Here is a 15,987-nt window from a genome sequence, read left to right on the forward strand (position 1 = left end):
CAATGTGTGAACAGCTGATTAAAGATTTGATTTCAGTAAAACTTCTACCTGACTTACATTTGAGTGAAAGTTTAGAAGAGAGGGCAACAATGAATACGTTTTTTACTCCGTGGTGGGATGGTATTTCCAACACTTTTACAGAAACATCCGATTGGTGGTCTATGAAAACTTTGATGGGGAAATTAAAGGAAAGCCCTACAGTGCACACTCCTTCACATTTTTAATAATAAATCAACAGCTGTTTAGTTTGGAAGTGAAAGGGAACTTTTAGTTGTTTTGAAATTTCTTTACAAAAAATCCTGAAGTGTGCAATGTATATTCATACTTATAAGTCATATCTTTCAATAAAATTCAAGCAGTTGCCTTCAGTGGGCATTTAATTAGCAAATACAGTACAGGAAAGCCCTGTAGTGTATTAATTTCATCTTAGTTTAAACTTGGCTGCTGTGTGACAACATAAACTTTTTGTTTGATCATTAGTGAACAAGCAGCATCATTGCGATCAAGGAACACAACAAACAATCCCGGGATACAGGAGTTTAAAACAGGGTGAGGTTATAAATTGATATCTGAAGTTCTGATCATCTCAAGGAGCAATTTTCAACCTAGACACAAACAAGATATCCATGGTAGCTCAGGAAAAGCTCCAGAGACCCATATCTATCAACAAAACTATTAGTTGTATACCGGCTGCTGCCATTCATGAATGGGACCCAGGAAACTTTTCATATATGACAGAAACTGAACTATTTTCTTCCAACTTAAATTTTTCACAGTTTTACCCTAAATTATGTTGGTCTTTCACACAAAATAACATAAAGTACATTGATGTTTGTGGTTGTGAAGTGACCACAAAAATGGCTAAGAATAGTTTTGCGTGGTGGCGTACATGTCTGGGACTTGTGTCTGTGTTTGCTGAGCTGCGAGAGGCGACGTTTCTGAGGAGGAGGAGTTCCAGAGGCTGGGCAGCAGGGGACCTGATCTGCAGTGGAGATTGGGGTCAGGCAGGTTGAAGGAACAGACCATGTCACTTTTTACGCCCCAGTAGTTTGCTTGATGGAGCATGTAAATCATCAACAGAGACCTTTAGCATCCCCCCCACCCTCTACCTGCCTCTCTTTCCTCTTTTCCTCATCTCACACCAACACACACCTCCAAACTAATTCACGACAAATAAAAACCTCTGGCCCATGACTGGAGCCACCTTCCAAGTGTCTTTCCTCACCTTTTCATCTTTCCTGTCCAACCTTCCTCACCACGGTGACTTGCATCCACCGAAATTGAAAACTTAACCTTTCGAACAACTGACACTTTTGTCACAGTTTGAATTTGCTCAAGAAAACGTGTGATACACTTTTAGTGGCTGTTGGAGTTTGTTTTTGATGTCTCCTCTGCTGCAGTCTTTTCTCCTCTACGATGTCCTGTCCTCTCTCATCCCATCACCCACAACTCATTATATCATCTAGTCAAGCTGAGAATGCTCCTCTAAAACAGCGGGTGTATGACTTTTTATCGTCCTCTAATCATTTCAGAAATATGTTTGTTTGTTCCCCATTGTAATCGGTCGTCAGTGTGCTCCAACAATAAGTCCTGCAGAAGGCTTCGCATCTATTTATACCCCTCACATTTTGTCATTTTACAAGCAAAAAAACATAAATGTGTTTTAATAGAATTTTGCACAATGTAACACAAAATCATGATGTGGAAGGAAAATTATGCGTGGATTCCAACAATTTTTACTAGGAATGCAAAACATATCTGCATCAACAACGGTACCAACCAAACACATCATCACTGTGATAATGGCACTGACAGCACTATGATGTGGATAAGAAACCTGCTAGAACTTACAATGAACTTGGAGGTTTGCAGTCAAATAATGTGAAGATTGTTGAGTTCAGAGCCAGAGCTACCAAGAAATTGTTTAGCTCAAAGGTTAATCCCTTGTAGAATCGCCTAATCAAAGTCCAGACCTAAATCCAACAAAGAATATGTTGCAAGACCTTAAATTTTGTTACAGACAGAGACTGTCCCCACAAAAAATGGGAATGAATGCAACCTTTTAGATGTAGAGCTGGTAGAGCAATGCATATAGAGACTTGTGGTTGCAAAGATGGTGATTTGACAAAGAACTCACTCAAGAGTTTTTGAAAGTTTTCAGAAAACATATATTCAATTTATTTCACCTCCATTTTATTTCAAACAAAATAAAATGATGGTGAAATAACAACTGACTGCAACACTAGTCAGTTGTTGACTACCTCAAAACAAGATTTTATCTTCTAATGTGACAAAATGCAAAAATGTTTGTGATATGAATATCTGTCAGTTATTTATAGTGCAGCAGCTCAAGTTTCTGCTGCCCAAACTGCAAAGTTTGAATATGAGTGTAGAGCACATCAAGGTTGAAGAAATCTGGGCTCTTTTTCAAAACACAGCTTGGCTTCTTCTCTGTGCCTGTGTGCATTTACATGTGAGGATACAGTAGATGTGTTTTTATGTATGATTACAAAGCCTACTTTTCTCTTACTTGCATTCATGTTTTGTTTTCTCGGTTCCTTTAGAGAAACTTTGAAGCATTTTTGAAAGATTTCGAGGACGTTCAAATTTTCACCAGTGAAGGACAACTCACTTTTCCACCTTCCACTTCAGCAAACGTCCAGATTTTCATCAGCAGTGGTCACATGCAGTCTAATCAAGCAGAGCATTGTCGGGCAGCTCACCAGCTCTGAGTGACGTCACAAATTGATGGCTGCGTCAGCTCCCCGCATGTGTGTGATGTTGGACTGTCGGCTGTCGTGAAAACACTTGACGTGCACGTCGCCATAACAGTGGGACTCCGTGAATGCCAGAGCCACTGGTGGAAAAACAGCATGCATCATTGAACCTGACACCCAACGCACAGGCTGTGACAAGTATGCAAATGATATAGCTGGGAGGCAAATATGCTTCACTACCACCCATCATGCACATCACATCACACAGATATGCACAAATGGATAGGTGCTCACATATGCAAGCAAACGCACACAGAGACACACATCTATGCACACAGTTGATTGCACAAATATTGTCGCCATGCTCAGATGAACAGGTGTCCTCACATGAGTTGTCCCAAAAATGTAAAAGCTGACATGTCCAAATCCATGAATGTTGTTTCTGGACATGCTGATAAGTCCGCCGTTCTTGGGAAGTCGAAAAAGTTTAGAAAATCTTTGGAGGAGGAAAAACTACCGTTTCAGAAATAAGTTAAATTAAGCTAGCTGCTAATTTAAAGCAGAAGGCAGTAACAGGAAAAATACATTTACTAAAAGAATATTATACAGCAGAATTGAAATATGTTTGCATTTACATAAAGGTTTAGTTAAGTCTTGTCTTTGGATAGATTGATGTTGGGAATGAACATAGTTACTTAAAGTAGATAAATTAGCTCAAATGGTACTACATTACACTGATGGTCAGTTAATTATCTAAGAGAAATTACATAGATTATGTGATGCCTTTAAAACCAATTAAACTGTTGCTAAAGCAACGACAAAATGTAGAGAAAACCTTCTTTTGTATTCTCAAATTTTATTCTGTTCTTTGTTTTAAAACATTTATGTTCAAATGAGAAGAAAATCTACAGATAAACACAAACTACAGAGAGTTTCAATCCAATAAATCCTCAAAACAGAAGCAAATCTACAACAAAATGGCTGAAAAAGAAAATAATCGATGTGTTGCAGTGGCCAGATGAAGTCCAGACCTCAGCCTGGTTAACCGTTTAGGAGCTACGCAAACCAAATATTTGCAAACCTTTATGAACTGAAGCAACCTTGAAAAAGTCTGTACTGACATTCCTGTAGAGCAATTTGAAAAAGCACTAATATTGCAAACTGTTTCTGAGTGATTACTGCTAGATTTTGAGTTAACTATACTTCTGTTCCTGTGTTTAGTGTTGTGCACTTAACTTGAACATCCTCATATCTAAAAGACAGATGTAAGGCAGTCAGAAAAAGAACATAAACTGTGTGACTTCACATTACTTATTAATTTATTTTTCAAAAGAGCAAAATGCCTTTTCACCTTTCCTTCACTCCTTATAGACAGCTTGTATATCTAACAGGGACAGTCCGTTCTATCAGGGATTAAAATCGGCTCTATTTTGTCCTCTTGGGCCTCCGGACGTGAGGTCTTTCACTCTGTTGATTTGCTATTGGGGACAAAAATGTCCCTTTCTGTATTGCTGTTGTTGACTATCCTTGTAATTAGCATTGATAATTAGCTCTTTACGTGTCAGTGCACTGACAAGACCTGCCAGTCGCCCATATTGATAGCTCGAATGTCCTCTTGCTTGTCTCCTTGTTAACTCCCATCCAATCTAGACAGCCTTTTCAACGTGACCCGTTAATTTCTCCACTAGGGGACTTGTTGTCTCTTCGTCACGTTGTCTCTCTGTCTGGGAGGACGGGCAGCGAGGAATGAAAGAAGCTAAATGTGTTGCTGACAGCAAACAGCTGCAGTAAACAAGTCATGTCCCACCCCGTCTCCTTTGTCTCACATGCCCCGTAATCTCATCAGCGTCTAACCTGGCACGCCCTTGAGCCATGACAATGACCTGTGATTGATTAGACAAGACCATTATTGTGTACAAAGAATACATTTCAGTGAAAGGCTGGAAAGATGCTGATGCACCGCATGCCGGCCCCCTTTGCCTTCCTCAACAGTGACTAATGATAATACTGATAATAACAGTTTATTACACAATTCAAACAATATTATTAGGAAATGTCAAAGTGTATATCTAGTGTATATCTAGTGTATATCTAGCAACATCACGCTGAAATGTTTCAGCTCATTAGACAAATGTTTATGTCAAACAATGATAACCTGAGTAATTAAAAAATAGCTATTTTTAAAATAAGGATTTCTTTTATAATCTCGTAAGCTTATAAATGATCTAAACTGGCATGGCTCTGTGAGAAAATATACTCCCTACTCTTTAATCAATAAACTTGGATCAGCCACACACAACCCTAATTAATGGTAGACTTGTAGAATTGGAAGATGATCTAATCGTAACTATGACAAAATGAAGAAGACGAAAAGAGCTCAGTCATTTGCCTCAGTTCAAGGAAGTTCCAAGAACGAAGCAATTTCTGAGGGTAGTTTGGTGGACAGAGACTGTCTGCAGCTTAAGGTCAAGGACGACTCACCACAATTAATACAAACACAAATTCTGCTTTACCAGAAGATCCAAGAGGAGGATGTTGGCCATCACTCGGTTCCTTAACCGTAAGTGATTGGGTTAAGCAGCCGGACAATAATCCAAAGCTCTCCAGCAGGTCCAAAACGTAAAAGAGTAAAACAGGTTTTGAAGTGACTTAGCCTGAGTCTGGCTTTAAATCAGATTCAAACGCTGCAGCATATGACTTTGGACATGTAAAATACTTCAGGGTAGCTGAATTAAAAGTTTTCTGGGAAGAAGAGTATTATGCAGGAAACGTTTCATTGTCAGTGACCACAAATGCTTATCAGCATTTCTTTCTGCTACAACCAGTTATTAGATGTAGGAGGCTATTACATTTGCATAGGGTCAGGTTGGTTAGGATAGATTTTATCGCTTAATAGATCTAATAATAATTGTTTGTGTTATCTCTGACATTATAAATTTTTTATCTGAAATATTAATGTGTGGTTAAAAAAAACAGTTGAAATCTATAAGGGTGCAAATACTTTTTTTTTTTTTCAAATCACTGTAGCTATTTTAAGTATCTTCATGCCGCCCAACATTGTAATCCAAGCTACAGCTTTCCAACACATAACTTCCTGCTGCATCAATGGCCTCGTTCCAGAACCCACGGTTTCCCTCGGCACCAAGCCAAGCTGCAGTCAGGGCATCCTCCGTGTCTCCGACCTCAAACCCAGCGGAAGAAGCTCTCCTTCAGAAGCTGACCGTCCATCACAAAACCTCCTGTAATAGACGGTGAGTCGTGACGCGACAAGCTGAGAGGCCATCTGCGCGCGGTGGGGTCTGGGAGATATTTTTGTCACTGAGCGTGCCTGGCTGAGGAACCCGGGACTGGCAGCAAACTCTGCTGAAGAGAGAAAGCTGTGGAAATCATCAAAAAACTTTCCAGAGGTCACAGTGGAGACATCAAGGATGGAAGGAGGCTTTAGCATGAAAGCTGGTTTTCTTTTGCAGATTCTTAAGTGTCAGAGGGCAAATTAGACACTGTTTTTCCTGTTGGACTATTTAAAAAACAACTGAAAAGCAAAAAGAAAGCTCATTTTTTCAAACCACGCAGACTTCAATTTATCTGGAGCTCATGTAAAGATGGTCTTTAAAAAGTGGAACACTTTAAAAATAACATGTCTGTGTGTGAAATTACAAACAGTTTCATCATCCAAGGTGTGTAATCTTACTAAATTATTTAGAGAACCCAGGGAAATCTTCGTTCTAAAACTAATAATCAATTAAGGGAATGATTCCAGTGATCTTGAGCCCTCAGGTTGCTCCACATCAAAAACAAACATGGCCCAATAGTACAAATTCAGGTTGAAACGCCAGGATGCATTTAAAGAAAAAGCATAAGGTGTGATGACAATCTGCTTCTCAAACTCCTGGAGTGCCTCCCAGAGGGCGGTAGTGTACTGTCTATGATGATGCTTCTGGTTTTGATGAGGTTTTGTCAAGTTGGAGGTATCATTGCTGTATCCATCGCAGACAAAAAGGGAACAGCTAATGATTGTTTCTGGTCTTTGTGGGCCCCTAGAAAGCCTTCTCGCTAGCATACCACATCGTGACACACTGTGCCTGTTCTTGTTTACGCTGTTGACGTTTCAAGTTTCTTTCTTTTTTGTTGAACCTCTCCACTACCTGGAGGTCCAGCAACATTTTCTTGGTTTTTCTGATAGTCAAGGCCAGGATGTTGATTCTGCTGCATATAGACAGAGTTTCTTCTCTGTGTGCTCGCTTGTGTCAACTTGAAGTCAGACCAACCACCGTTGTGCTGTGTCATCTGTAGACTATTTGATAGTGTATGCAGAATGGGTTATATCCTATATGGAGGATAGGAGAGGGAACTTGGCACTGTTAAATGTGATGATGGAAGAGATGATTTCAGGCAGTTGGGGAAAATCTTCCATTCACTAGGGATCCTACTCAGTCTGGAAGTCTATCTTGTCTGTCCATCTTTCCTTCCTTGTCTTTCTATCCTTCCTTCTACACTCCTTTTGGTTGTCATAAATAGGACTACAATCAATACAAAAACATCCTCCCTAAAGTGCTTACTTTCTCCAGTGCAGAGATGGCCTCTGCTGTGGATTGGTTGGCTCTGGAGTCAGGGGTTAGAAGATAGATTTTAACATACTGGGCTGTGAGTTTCTCAAAGCATTTTAAAACAACCAGTGTCTGCTCTATTTGTCATTATTCCTTTAGATCACAGTTCTTTTGGTGCGTATGGGTAATGGTGGCTACTGCTCTCACCATTTTCAGCATCTCTGACTTGTTCTATAAATTGGTTATGTGAAGAATGGTCTGTGATAGAAATGTGATGATATGTAGAACTGGAATCCCAAAATAGGGTAAAAAATAAATGGTTTCGTATTACTGCTGGTGAATAACTAGTCAGAGTGTGAGGTCCACAAACAAACAAACACACATGCAGCACACACCCATACACACACGCAAACAGTGCAGGTCTTACTTAATGAAATGCTCCCAGACAGCCAGATGGTGAATAAACTGGAGTCTGGAGTCGTGTGGGGAGTAATGCCATCAGCCTGTGGTGTAAAGAATGATGTCCACTGCTGACTTGTGAACATACAAAGGCCAAAAGGTGACAGACTAACCACAGAGGGGATTGCTTGCTCATTCACAGTTCTAATTTACCAAAAGTGTTAAATGTGTGTATGTGTTTTATGAGGTTACTTGAGGAAAAGTATTTTCCTTTTTACTGCCTGTTAGAACCACAAGTTTAATGCAAATAACTAGTTGAAACAACTATCTGCTTGTTGACGATTTAAGGGAACAAAAATCTGTCTTTTTTGGTTTTACTTTTGTTTTAGCTGAGACAGATGGACATTTCTGCAGATGACAGACCAGATCTGAGTATCAACAAGGTGATGGCCAAGAGAAAGAAAGATTATGACACTCTGCTGCTTCATCATCCTCCAGACGGATGAAGAATGGGAACAGCCAAACATCAATGGCACAAGATTAGGAAAACCCCTCATGGATCTGTTTGTCCTGTGTCTGGATCCATTTGAACATTACATAGGGATTGAAGATGATTGAAAAGGGTGGATGAGATGTATCGAGACAGACTGGCAGCTTGTACTAATTTGTTTTTCCTACTGCACTTACTTCAGCAACTCAATGAAATTTATTCCTTGTAGTGTCAATGTTCTTATTTATTCGTATTCACCGGGTCCTCACTCTTGATGATTGGGAACATTGTTGGCATTCAGTGTTCTTCTGTTTCTTCATTATCTGAAACTGACTTTCATCATTACTTGCCTTGCTGTCTTAATAATCCCAGGCTTGGCAAAAGCACTCATAAACACTCGGCTATTTTATAAAAGCATTCAAGTTATTGATGGGGTCCCTAATGTAGTAAGGGACAGCTGAGATGATGTGTGCACTCACCTCTGAATTTAAATTAGGCCTCAGTTTGTAAGTAATTGCTTTGTCTGATTCATACCAGCATCATACATTTGTCTGATGTGAGTGAAATGCAGTCACTTTAGCCCAACTTATTTTAGCCGTGTGTTGCAGCCTGAACATTTGCACTACTCATTTCTCCAGGTGCTTGTCTAAAGTTGTTTATTACTGATCCCCAGGTTTGTTGGCAAGGACAAATGGCGTGTTTTTGAGACTATTTCATATTCATGCTGCTCCTGTCTGAAGATTTATGCCTGTGAAGCATGCATCATTGATCTAAAAAAACATATAATGCCTTAAATACTCATACATTTTTGAAGAGTTTATTTTTATTTTTTTACATTGGGGTTGTGGGTTTTAGTGTGCTGCTTTTGTACTTGTGGTTCACAATGTTCTGCCCTGATCTGCTGATTCTCAGGAGATGTGAAAAAAATAAATAAATCACACATTGACCCAAACCACCCATTTTCTTCACCTTGTCAAAAATATGTACATTTTAGACCTTCCTTACGGGATCTGATCATTTTGTTCCTTTGTCATTTAATTCTTTCTGTTTGATATAAACTATATGTCCAGGAGGACATTTTGTACTGTACAAATTCAAATTTTCTAAGATCTATTCATATTCTACTTTGAAAAAAGAGGATTATATTATTATAATAAATATTAGCTACCAGCAAAGTTACACTTAGTCATTTTGGTTGAATCAGGGGTCATCATCTTTCACTCAGCAGTAAACAGGGCTATACGGGGTTAACAACTCCAACCAATAGAAACCAGGTGTATTTCACAATTTTTTGAAATTGTGAATCAGCAGCCAGTTTCATTATGCTTGCAGCCTTAATGAGACGACCAGCTTTGCATTGATTGACACCAACCAGTGAAAAAGTCTTGCCTTTCTTCAATGTACAGTTGAAAACTTTTTACATGCACTGTCTTGATGGTTTAGTGCATGAGTTCAAAATCGTTTTAGAAATGGTCAGTGAATAAATGGCAGCCGCGTAAAAGTAATAAATAGGGATGAATTGGCCTGGAGCCCCTCTTACAGAGCATTCTGTCCATCTGAAATAAAGCACATGTGGAGTACAGTTTAAAGCCAGCCATTTTGTTCTTTCTGGGGGATAAGAGAGGTTTTTTTTCTCCTTGAAATGTTTGCCAGCTGATGTTAAGTCTCCGGGAGGTATTGATGTGAAGCTTTTTAAGTAAAACAGCTGCTTCCTGCCAAGAGCACCCAGGAAAACAAAGAGAGAGCTACAAATGATAAAAATTGCAACACTCAACTGCAAATGCTGAAAGGTTTCGTTTGATAGGGGATGCCAGCTGAATGAATCAAGACAAGGTTCTCTGAGGGTTCACAACTGGAGACTTTTTTTTTTTTTACCTTGCATGATATTTTAGATCTCATTTTTATTTTATTCATTTATTTATTTTATTTTGCCATATGTTTTCACTACATTTTCCATTTGGTCATGTGTGTTGTCTTCAGTTTCAGAAGCACAATAAGCCTTAATTCCCTATCCTTAGATATGAAGCTGGGTAGGAATGTGGCTCGAACCTTCCTGGATTATTACAAGCTTAACAACCTCACCAAGGACAACAGATCCACTAATATACACTGGTAAAACTTTATTGGAATTTTTTCGTTGTTGTTTTGTTGTTTTCTGAATTAAATACCACAACTTTGTTGATATGTTTCTATCTGCAGGGGTGATGGGATTTCCCAGATGGGCAAAAGCAAGATTTTGAGCAGCACTTGTGCTGTCAGAGACTCAGGTGACAGCAAAAAGGAGAAGACCCAAATTTTCGGACACTAGTGGACATGGGTGGAGCACATATTACATATAAACCATTGCGACAGGAGGATCAGACTCCATCCTGTTGATCCAAACCTTTTAGGGTCTCCAGAACACTAACACAAAAAATATTTTCCCACACATTTCACGTCAGCATGAATTTCGAGTTAGTGTAGCGCACGTTTTTGTTTTTTGACTGTTGGAGAAAAAACAAACACACACAGATTAACAGACAACAAGAAGTAAACTTCATGCACAAAAGCTCTGGTTTCCCTGATCCCAACAGCTTACATAAAAAGGTCTATAACAGTGACATGCTTGACATTCAAACCATCTTTTCGTATATGTGTGCCTCTTATAAAACACGTAGATATCAAAGCTGTGTGTAGGTGTTTGGGGGGCAGGATTATTAATTTAAATTAATTTGAAGGCCTTCATCTGGCAGCTTTATGTTGTTCAGAGAATATGTGTTCATGTTACGATTGACTTGTTGAATTTATTCCTCAGACAGTGTTAAGTCTTTTGTTACTATTATTATTCATTAAATATTTAACCACTTCATACATCTGGTCTGCTTGATGTAGTTTTGTAGCAGAACTGCAAAGCCTGTTGTTTCATGATTAATGTAGACTGGAACAATGTACAGGAATGTGTTCTCTATATTCATGATTCTAAACCCTTGGGCATGCATTGTGAAATACTTAGAGCCATGTATGTCGTAATGATGAAAAATATTAACACTATTCCAGGTTTTGTTGCATCTCATCTTGTTCCAACCATAAGCTCCACTGTATTTAACCAGGGTTGTGTTGGAAGAACAACACTAGTACAAGTTTGCAATTGTGAAGTGTAAAACATGTTTTAATCACATCTGACGAAAACGCCCTCTTCCAGCCATTTGCTGTGCTCTCTGCAAGGCTTGTGTTGCAAATGACACTGTTTTGTTTTGTTTTCCTGTAGCAATGACTTTCTTCTTGCCACTTTTCCATGAAGAAGAAATTTGAGGAATTTGTCACAAAGATGAGTCACATAATTTTCCACTTCACCGATTGTCTATGTTCTCATTTTATGTAGTGCTTTACTACATCTCAGACGGCTTGCAGTTGTGCCATACTTTCCATTTTTTGTTGAACAGAACAATTGATTGTGAGCTGGGAATATTATTTATTAACAATGCACCTCCACAGCTGGTATTAGTTTGAGTCTTCATGGTGCTTGTTCTCTAATCTTCTCTAACAAGCATCTTGGGTCCAGAACACAATAAACTAAGGTTGGTTGCATTATTTTATTTATGGCAAGGAAGCAAATACACGCCACACTTTTCAGAAGTGCACATTTTTTTTCCCACGTGCACTACTTTGTCTCACTTCCAATCCAGAAAAATGTATTGCTGATATTGTGGTTGTAAATTTAAGTGACAAACTGTGAAGTTCAAGGGACATAAACACTTAAGCTGTTCGCTGATGTTTAAATAGACTTATGAATATGCATCTGTTTGACTCGCAAAGATGAATAAAGGATATTAAACTTATGCGGATATCCAAAACAGATTCACGGATATCCAAAACAGATTCACGATCATTTTTGTCATCATTTTACTTCCTCCTCTTTTTTTATTTATTTATTTTTTTCTAGCTGGTATCAGGTTGAGTTTTACCTATTGTTGGTGAAGACGCATAGAGATGACTGATTATTAGGATATTCGGTGTCAATCCCAGCTGTTCTTCCGGGAGACACGCTCGGTGATTGGTTGAGAAAGCGACAAAGTGTTCTGATTTGCTACTTTGAGGTCATGTGATCCCACATCCGCTCCGCGGCTGTTGCTGTTATGACAACGAACTTTGGAGGGGCCAGATGATTGGTAGCAACGGAGAAGATGGTCAAGTCTCACAAGAAACACAACAATTCCCTCAGATGTACAGTGTATCTGGACATTGAGAGAGTAAGTGTGACCTGTACGCGTCGTCACGAAACCCCGGAAGCGGACCTGTTGCTAGAGGTTTAGGAACGTCAGCTAGCTAGCAAGTTTTACGCCCTGTTTTCCTCAGCAACTTTGATGGAGCTAAGCAGGAGACACGCTTTTATATTCATATTCATGTTTCACAAAATTCAACTGTGTAGTAGAAATATTTTAAGACATGACATGGAAGAGTTTATAAAAACCCAGAAATGAATGCTTCATAAAAGTTTGTGTGTGTATGTGAGAGATTTCTGTGATTTTTTTTTACAGTCCACAATGGTGCTTTGTAATTAGATCACTTGTATATTATTTAAATTTTTTAAGTCCAGCTATCCATTCTAAGTGGTTTTTACAGTATTGGTCTGAAAATTTGTTCCATTTATTCTTCCGCCTTTTTATTCCTCCGTCCTCTTTGCAGCCTAATGTTTTGCAGGATCCTGTAAAAATATTTGTGACAACTGCATTGAATTGTTTTGTTTATACTATTATATATACACTTGCAACTTTTGACTGCAAGTGCAGACTAAATTGTGCATTGATGAATGTGTAGGAAAGCAAATAAAAATTACCGACTGGGTTTACAGGTTATTTACTTCAGTAATACCAAATATGTCTTTCCTTTGTGGACATATTTGCCTTTGACTTATGCCAGTTGGGATCAGATACCTGCCACCTGCCAATACACATTCACTTAAGTTGCAAATTTAAAAAAAGGTATTTTGAAAGTTAAATCAAAAACATAAGCAATTTCTTATACTGTCAATTATATTTCTAATAATGCCAGAGGTAATCTAAATGCAAAACTGTGACTGCAAATGTATGAATTGTTGCCTTATTGAACTAATGTGTGGGATTATTGACATTATATACTGTTTGCTTGCAGGTTACATGCCCAGGACTCCTCCTTAAAAAAATGTATGGCATCTACATCAGTGTGCGCATTATGGGCCAGTACAGGAAGACTCCATGTTTGTCTCCTGTTTTCCCTCTAGTGTTCAATCACAGGATGGTTTTTGCCAAGGTGAGAATAAAACAGCAAACTGTTTGCTACACTCTGTTTCCATCTGTCCACAGCTGTTTATTATTAGAACGAGTGGCTTATGTTATAACTGCTGGAGAACTTAGTCGTGTATTGACTTTTATCTGCATTGGGTCATTATGAACAACTGTCCATCCCTCCTTTAAACCTTTGTTTTTCTCTCTGAAACCTTTCTCAGCCTTTTATTCAGACTTCTCAAACTTTTCACAATTTTGCACATCACCATAAACTTCAAAGTATATTATTGTAATTTCATGTGACCAAGACAAAGTAGTTCATAATTATGAAGCAGAAAGATTTTCAAGTTGTTGTTTTTTTTTGTTTTGTTTTGTTTCCTTCAGATAAAAATCTGAAAAGTGTGGCATAGATTATGATGACTCAATTTATATAAAACATGTTATACCATGGATACTCCTTCTTTCCCCTCCAAAATAATGAACTGGTTTATTTTGGTCAGTCACTTAAATTTCCCATTATGTACGTTGTAGTTTTCAGGTGTGACATTAAAGTTTATTCAAATAGATTCTTGACCAGCATCATTTCAGTTTGACTGAAATTATATCTGCTGATAAGTTAGTCTGTTCACACTGATGACAGTGGCAGAGGTAAATTCTGGCCTATCAGCCTGATCTTCTTTTGATTATTGATTTGTTTTGTTTGCTCTCTCTCTGTTTTACCAGACTTTCTCTGGCATTTTTGACCCTGCTGATGTAGCTGACCTCCTCGAAGGTAAATGGACATCTGGGATCTGCTTGCTCATCTCCTAGTCCTAGATTTTGTACTTTGTTATTAGCTGAGATAGCAATCATTACAGACTGTTTATGCTTTCCCCCTCCTCAGCTGACACCACACTTTTTGAGCTGATTCAGTTGGTCCCTCCAGGTATGCTTTCTGATGATGCCATATGGGCAGGCTAAGCTCGACTCTATCAAGTCATTGCACTGTGAAAAAGGGCTTTTTAATGTGAATTTAATGTAACAGTATGTGTTTCTGTTACCGTGCATTGCTTTTAGAGGGGGATATTCTTGCCACGATGGAAGAATGCAGCAGAGATTTCCTGTATCCAGATCCCAGCCTAGTTCCCAGTGAAGGACCTGCAAAACGAGAAATGATGATGAGAAGAACCTCCTTGTTTCCTGTGAGTTGGTCTTTTTTTTCATTTGTGTAATGTTTTTTATGGGTTTGTATAGGTCAGACTTTATGCAGTTTATAACTGTGTTTATATAAAACATGTTTTATATAGTATTGGAAGCAGTATCTTTTATTATCAAGGAACTGTATTTCTTCTTTCTTGCGATCAGATGGATTGAGTAAGAGCTCCATATGCATGTAAACTTCTTTAAAATTATTGAAATCTTTCTGAGGAATACAATTTAAAAAAAGAAAAACATCTCTCCAAGAAAACCTCACATTCTATGTATTAGTTTACAGCGGTCTTCTTTGACATCTTGTCCCTCTTTGTGGGTTTTTTTCTGCATCCTAAATGCTGACCGCAAATAAAGTGTTACCAAAATGTGTTCTTTTTTTTCTTTCTGTTGCTTCTCGTTTGCAATAAAAAGTATTTAGAACAGGGTCACGTGAAAAATGAACAGATGCGTTTTTGTAAGTCTAACTACATGGCTGCAAGATTTTGTTTTTACACCAGCACACCTTTACACCAGCTGAGCAAGGAAAAAGTCATTTGATTTGCACCTTATTTAAATCTCCATGACATCAACAACCATCAGACATTTATATGTGAAAGAATATTTACTTATTTTCTCAGTGGCTCTGACATCTGTTCAGCTATGATTGGAACAGGCAGTTAAAATCAAAAGCTTTGTCTTTGATAAAGTGTTTCATTTAGAAAAGATAAGGTTTTCTTGAAAAGCAGTTTATCAAAAAAAAAGTTTAAAACTTGCATTTATTTCATGTTTTTCCCTTCCTTGCACCTCCTGCTTTCATCCCTTCATCTTTCCCTGACTGCTGTTTGTTTTCCCATCATTCCCCTTGTCCTCCAAGGCACCAACTGGCATATTTAAATGTCTTTAAACACTGCTCCCCTCGCCAGTGCTTTTATGTGTTTGTGTTTGAGGCCTACGTAGCAATTTAGATGTCTCTCCAAAAAGTGGCATATTATTTAAACATCACTGGAGCCTTTCTGTGTTTCTGCTGTTTGTTGTTTTCCTTGACTCAGGAACAGAGTGAAGATTTGTGCTCGTAAATTGGTGTCCCTTGCGGAGCTTTTATGTGTCCTTTTGTCTTCCTCTCGCTCTTAAAGGTGTTGTTTTTCTGTTGTCTGTCTCTTGCCAGGGAATCTCCCCGAAAGTGGAGTTTGCCACAACGTCAGTCATAGATGAGAGTGATTGGAGAGACAGCTGGGTTCCTTCACCTGTAAGTGTTTCTGTTTGACACATCTTTGTGTGTTTGTTTGCTCCTGGCACAAATATATGATCCCACATGTCCTGAGCGCTAAAGATTGATCTATAGAAGACCATAATGAGCGGTGTCGCTCGCCATCGCATTTGTCTGTTTTTACTAAACATGCCCAGCCTCTGTTGTTGCTATG

The 15,987-nt window shown here is 38.6% G+C and overlaps 2 protein-coding genes across 2 annotated transcripts in view; both read left to right on the top strand.

The window, feature by feature from the left end:
- The window catches only part of agbl4 (AGBL carboxypeptidase 4), a 292,812-nt gene extending 280,826 nt beyond the window's left edge, over positions 1 to 11,986 (top strand). The window contains exons 12-13 of the mRNA XM_055049048.1: positions 10,172 to 10,265; positions 10,353 to 11,986. Of these exons, the coding sequence (XP_054905023.1) occupies positions 10,172 to 10,265; positions 10,353 to 10,461 (203 nt within the window). The 3' untranslated portion in view covers positions 10,462 to 11,986. The remainder of the gene's footprint in view (positions 1 to 10,171; positions 10,266 to 10,352) is intronic.
- Positions 11,987 to 12,261: 275 nt separating this feature from the next.
- spata6 (spermatogenesis associated 6) overlaps positions 12,262 to 15,987 on the top strand; it is a 34,176-nt gene continuing 30,450 nt past the window's right edge. The window contains exons 1-6 of the mRNA XM_055054406.1: positions 12,262 to 12,382; positions 13,284 to 13,421; positions 14,120 to 14,168; positions 14,280 to 14,321; positions 14,453 to 14,577; positions 15,732 to 15,812. Of these exons, the coding sequence (XP_054910381.1) occupies positions 12,317 to 12,382; positions 13,284 to 13,421; positions 14,120 to 14,168; positions 14,280 to 14,321; positions 14,453 to 14,577; positions 15,732 to 15,812 (501 nt within the window). The 5' untranslated portion in view covers positions 12,262 to 12,316. The remainder of the gene's footprint in view (positions 12,383 to 13,283; positions 13,422 to 14,119; positions 14,169 to 14,279; positions 14,322 to 14,452; positions 14,578 to 15,731; positions 15,813 to 15,987) is intronic.

The sequence above is a fragment of the Poeciliopsis prolifica genome, unplaced genomic scaffold (genome assembly GCF_027474105.1).
Source record: "Poeciliopsis prolifica strain line A6 unplaced genomic scaffold, Auburn_PproV2 SCAFFOLD002, whole genome shotgun sequence".
In the NCBI taxonomy this organism is placed as follows: domain Eukaryota; kingdom Metazoa; phylum Chordata; class Actinopteri; order Cyprinodontiformes; family Poeciliidae; genus Poeciliopsis; species Poeciliopsis prolifica.